The sequence below is a fragment of the Eschrichtius robustus genome, chromosome 16 (genome assembly GCF_028021215.1).
Source record: "Eschrichtius robustus isolate mEscRob2 chromosome 16, mEscRob2.pri, whole genome shotgun sequence".
Taxonomy (NCBI): Eukaryota; Metazoa; Chordata; class Mammalia; order Artiodactyla; family Eschrichtiidae; genus Eschrichtius; species Eschrichtius robustus.
Genome location: NC_090839.1, coordinates 89,758,672 through 89,764,416, shown reverse-complemented (window position 1 = coordinate 89,764,416; position 5,745 = coordinate 89,758,672). Strand labels below are relative to the sequence as shown.

General features: G+C 57.0%; 1 protein-coding gene across 1 annotated transcript in view; it reads left to right on the top strand.

The window, feature by feature from the left end:
- Positions 1-4,047: 4,047 nt before the first annotated feature.
- The window catches only part of FOXK1 (forkhead box K1), a 60,124-nt gene continuing 58,426 nt past the window's right edge, over positions 4,048-5,745 (top strand). The window contains exon 1 of the mRNA XM_068524113.1: positions 4,048-4,600. Within this exon, the coding sequence (XP_068380214.1) occupies positions 4,080-4,600 (521 nt within the window). The 5' untranslated portion in view covers positions 4,048-4,079. The remainder of the gene's footprint in view (positions 4,601-5,745) is intronic.

The following is a 5,745-nucleotide window of genomic DNA, read 5'->3' as shown; positions in this document are numbered from 1 at the left end:
TGGGCTTGTTTTTCACGCCTATATCTTTAGTGAAGGATCTGTTCATGTGTTTTTATTTTTTTTAAGACTTTATTTTAATTATCTTTTTTTTTTTTTTTGGCTGTGTTGGGTCTTTGTTGCTGCACATGGGCTTTCTCTAGTTGCGGCTCTAGGCGCGCAGGTTTCAGTAGTTGTGGCTCGAGGGCTCTAGAGCGCAGGCTCAGTAGTTGTGGCGCACAGGTTTAGTTGCTCCGCGGCATGTGGGATCTTCCTGCACCAGGGCTCGAACCCGTGTCCCCCGCATTGGCAGGCGGATTCCTAACCACTGTGCCACCAGGGAAGTCCCACGTGTGTTTGTTTTTAATGGATTGTTTCTCCAGATATTTCATGGCCTCTTTTTAACATGGCCTTCATCGTCACCCCCCAATACAGTGTGTTTTTCTTGTAAACGGTTTAGTGTCTTGTAGTTAATTCTGTTCCTTTTTGTTCCTGTGACCAGCTCCAGAGGCTTCCATCAGGGTAAGAGCCTGGGTGTCGTGGGCTCCCAGCAGTTGACTGGGTTCTCCCTCGCAAATTTTTTCTTTTTCCTTTTTTTTTTAAAAATAAATTTATTTTTATTTATTTATTTTTGGCTGCACTGGGTCTTTGTTGCTGTGTGCGGGCCTTCTCTAGTTGTGGCGAGCGGGGGTTGCTCAGCAGTTGTGGCGCAGGGGCCCAGCTGCTCCGTGGCATGTGGGATCCTCCCGGGCCAGGGCTCAAACCCGTGTCCCCCGCATTGGCAGGCGGATTCCCAACCACTGCGCCACCAGGGAAGTCCCTCTTTTTCCTTTATTTGAGCGAATGCATCGTGAAGCAGCTTAAGCAGGCCCTCTAGACCTGGACAGAGTGTGAGAAGAATTCACTTTCTCCGATTCTGGTTCTATAATGGCTTTTTATTGCCCCTTTTCTGGCCCTCTCTGTTGAAGTTGTCAGTGTATCGAAGGCTTGCTGTTTAAGAGGAAAGGAATTGCAAGGTTCAGTGGGCGTCTAGGATTGCAGGGTCATCGTGAGTCAGCCCTAGGAGCTCCTGCCATTGTCACATACAGGTTCTTGCTGGTCAGGAAAAGAACTGTCCAGGTCTGTCAGTCTGCACAGAAGTCTTCACATTTAATATCGTCAAGCCTGAGGTCCGTGGAAGCACATATATCCCTCTTGTTCTCAAACAGACCTGTCATTAACAAGAGAGAAGTCACACCAGATGAGCCAGAGGAAAGAACTTTGGAGGTTTTATGTAAACCTCTCTCTCTTTAAAGAAAAAATTGTGGTAAAAGACGTGTAACACAAAATTTACGATCTTAACTACAGTTCGGTAGCGTCAAGTACATTCACATTGTTGTGCAGCCATCACCACCGTCATCTCCAAAGCTTTTTCATCTTGCAAAACAGAAGCCCTGTCCCCATTAAACACTCACTCCCCATTCATTCTCGTCCCTCTGGGAAGTAACCACCCTTCTACTTTTTGTCTCTATGAACTTGACTCCCCTAGGGACCCCACACAAGTGGAATCATACAGGATCTCTCTTTTTGTGACCAGTTGATTTCACTTAGCCCCATGTCTCCAGGGTTCATCCACGTAGCAGGTGTCAGAATTTCCTGTTTTTTGTTTTTTGGTTTTTTTTAAATTTTAAATTTATTTATTTTTATTTATTTATGGCTGTGTTGGGTCTTCGTTTCTGTGCGAGGGCTTTCTCTAGTTGTGGCAAGCGGGGGCCACTCTTCATTGCGGTGCGCGGGCCTCTCACTATCGCGGCCTCTCTTGTTGTGGAGCACAGGCTCCAGACGTGCAGGCTCAGTAATTGTGGCTCACAGGCTTAGTTGCCCCGCGGCATGTGGGATCCTCCCAGACCAGGGCTCGAACCCATGTCCCCTGCATTGGCAGGCAGACTCTCAACAACTGCACCACCAGGGAAGCCCAATTTCCTTTGTTTTTAAGGCTGAATAATGTCTCATCGGACATGTCGGTGGGCCCTTGGCTTGTTTCCATCTTTTGGATATTGTGAATAACGCTGCTATGAATGTGAGTGTACAAATGTCATTTCAAGACCCTGCTTTCGGGACTTCTCTGGTGGCGCAGTGGTTAGGAATCAGCCTGCCAGTGCGGGGGACACGGGTTCAAGCCCTGGTCTGGGAAGATCCCACATGCCGCGGAGCAACTAAGCCCATGAACCACAACTACTGAGCCTGCACTCTAGAGCCCGCGAGCCACAACTACTGAGCCCGCGTGCTGCAACTACTGAAGCCCATGCGCCTAGAGCCCATGCTCCACAACAAGAGAAGCCACCGCAATGAGAAGCCCATGCATGGAAACGAAGAGTAGCCCCTGCTTGCTGCAACTAGAGAAAGCCCTCGTGCAGCAATGAAAACCCAACGCAGCCAAAAATAAATAAACAAATTTATTTAAAAACAAATAAATGAGGACCCTGCTTTCAATTCTCGTGGGTATAGACCGAAAAGCGGAATTGCTGAATCAGATGTTCGTATGTTTTCCACCAAACTGCTTTCTAGAGGGGCTGCAGCGTTCTCCATTCCCGCCAGTAATGTGTCTGTAAACGTCTTTGTCTGAGATAAATATTGCTTGACTCCCTCAACTTCTCTCCATCTCCCTAATTCAGCCCCTGGCCTGGTCTACGAGTTTCCTAGCTGGCCTCCTATGGTCACGTAGACCCCTTTCGGATTCAGGCTCTGCCCGACAGCCAGTGATCCTAATTCCAATATGTGGGTCTGCATGTTGCCCTTCTGCTTACAGCCCCTCAGTGGTCCCCATTGCTTTGGGGATCAGACCCAAATTACATGACTGATGTTGTTCAGCTGATGTGGTCACTCTCTCTTCCACCTGTCAATCCTGGGAAGGCACCATGCTCCGTTCCTTAGCACATGCTGTTCCTTGGCTGGAATGCCATCCCCGGACTCCAACCCCTCTCCTAATCATCCCTGGACTTCAGTTCAAGTGTCACTCCTTAGGGAAGAGATCCCTGACCCCGTTTTTATCTTCCTCCACCTTCAAGTAGGTTCTTTCGTTACAGCTTCTTGTAAAAATGTCTTACTTGCCCCCCAAGGACTAATTCTGTTTGTACCTATATATTCAATCATGTGACAGTTGGGCTAATATCTGTTGCAGCCCCAGGCTGGACAGTGGGTACGCAGACAAGCTTCCCACCCTAGGGGGGGGCCACAGTCCCTACACATGTCATTGGGCAACAATGCCTCACGGGACTTGAGACAGCTGTAATTTTGTATATTTATTAGAATGTTACTTGATTCCTGTCCGCATCTCGCAGTACACCGTAAGCTCTACCAGGGAGGGTCTGTTTTCTCCCGCTCAATAATTATTAAATGATGGCAGTGTGCAGACACTGCCACCTTTTTGTAGGGGGCCCTGGCTGAATTAGGAATGCATGAAGCACTGCGGGATCTGAAGGATGCTGAAGGTGGCCAATTCCGCGTTTTCACAGAAGACCCCTCTGCAGGCGTCTGCCTTCCCCCATGAGACTGTAAGAGGTGTAAAGGGCCGGCGGCGACTGCACTGGGCCCTAGTATGGGTCCCAGGATACTTGTCTAGATACTTGAGTGAAATGTATGACTCCAAAAAGGAACACAGGGCATCAGGGAACGCAAGCATCTCTAGGCAAACTTCAGTTACAGCTCGAAACCCCTTAAATTTGGTGCTTAAGTATCGCACTTTAGGGTTGGCGGATGGAGCCACTAGGGCCCCGGAGACTGCTGACGTCAGTTGTCCCTTATCCAGTGAGTGACCCAGGATCAAAACTTTCCAGGGAGACTTTTCCGGGGGTTCCCCGCCCCAGTCCCGGGACAGAGGAAGGGACAGTCCACGGCCGGGGACGGTGGGCGAGGCGCTACCCGGGGGCCGGCGAGGAGGGCCGGGCGCGGACACCGTTCCCCACCCCGCCCCGCGCGCCCCCGCGAGCCCCGGCGGGCGGGGCGCGCGGCCCGCAGGCTCCGCTCCGCCGCGATCCGGTCCGGGATCCCGCGCCCGCCGCGCCCCGCGGAGCCCCGCCCCTTGCGCCGCGCCGCCGCCGGAGGCCGCTTGGAGCTGTGCGAACATGGCCGAAGTCGGCGAGGACAGTGGGGCCCGCGCCCTGCTGGCGCTGCGCTCGGCGCCCTGCAGCCCCGTGCTGTGCGCCGCCGCCGCCGCCGCCTTCCCCACCGCCGCCGCCCCCGCGCCCGGGCCCGCCGCGCCGTCGCCGCCGCCGCCCGCCCAGCCCCCGCCCCCTCCGCCACCGCCGCCGGGCTCGATCGCCGGGGGCGCGGGGGGCGCGGCGGGCGAGGCCCTGGTGGCCGCGGCGGCCGCCTCGGTGCGCCGGAGCCCCGGGCCCGCGCTGGCGCGCCTGGAGGGCCGCGAGTTCGAGTTTCTCATGCGGCAGCCCAGCGTCACCATCGGCCGCAACTCGTCGCAGGGCTCGGTGGACCTGAGCATGGGCCTGTCTAGCTTCATCTCGCGGCGCCACCTGCAGCTCAGCTTCCAGGAGCCGCACTTCTACCTGCGCTGCCTCGGCAAGAACGGCGTCTTCGTGGACGGGGCCTTCCAGCGTCGCGGCGCGCCCGCCCTGCAGCTGCCCAAACAGTGAGTGCCGCGGCCCCAGCCCGGCCCGGGCCCCGGGTCACCCCCGCCCCGGCCCCGACCCCCGCCGGGCCTGGGCCCGAGATCAACCCGACCCCCGGGGACGGCCCCGGGAGCCCCGAGGACCGGGCCCCGAGGGTCGCCCTTGCCCCTCCCCCCACCTGGGCTTGGGGTCGCCCCTATCCCCGCCCGGCCTGGTTACGGAGTCGCCTCCTGACCCCTGCCCGCCTTGGACCGGGAGCCACCCCAATCCCCGCCCGGCCTGGGCCCCGAGGGTCGCCCTTGCCCCTCTCCGCAGCAGCAGGGCTTGGGGTGGCCCCCATCCCCGACGGACCTGGACATGGGTCACTCCTGCCCCCTGCCCCCGCCCGGCCTGGGCCCCGAGGGTCGCCCTTGCCCCTCCCCGAGCTGGACACCAGGGTCGCTCTCCCCCCGCCACCCTGTTTGGACCCGGGTCGCCGCCAAACGCACTCCGGAGGAGAAAGGTTGGCGTCAGGCGGTGTCGCTCCGGGAGGTGCGGGGTCCCCGGGGGCAACGCCAGTGCCCCCGGAAGGCCCGAGCCCCCGGCCATGGCCATAGGGGCCAGCTGTGAACTTGGGCCGGGAGGGGACGGCCGGAGAGTGGGCTGGGGTCGGGACAGGAAGTGCCCTCTCCTCAGTGGACCTGAGGACGCAGGTCAGGGGTCGCCAGCGCTGGGGGCGTTCACCGCACAGTTGGGGCTCCTGGTTAGGAGGGGAAGAGGCCGGGCGGGGAGGCAGGGCAAGGAGAGGGGGACCCGGCGCACTTGGGGACAGGCCGCGGATGCCCCACGGTGCTTTAGCAACATCCTCGTGTTCCCGGGCTCTTCCGGTTCCCGGGGCAGCTGCTCTGCCCCAGGAGATCCTTGCTTTCCGGAGATCTTTTGATCAGGAGAAAGCCTGTTTGGTTACTCATGAGGTCTTTAGGCACTTTCTTTTTCTGTGTAGTAGTAGCTTCTAGCTCCTCAGCAGTGTTTATATTTCTCCAGCGTGCTTGTGTTCCAGAGTTGTCTCTGACTAATTACTCTCGCTTTTATAAGCACCCTGGGTCCAGGGAGTTTTTGCCGGGGTGATTGCCTGTTTCTGTAACCATCTCCCCTTTCGAGAGCATTTGGCACGTTTGGTTGTAAG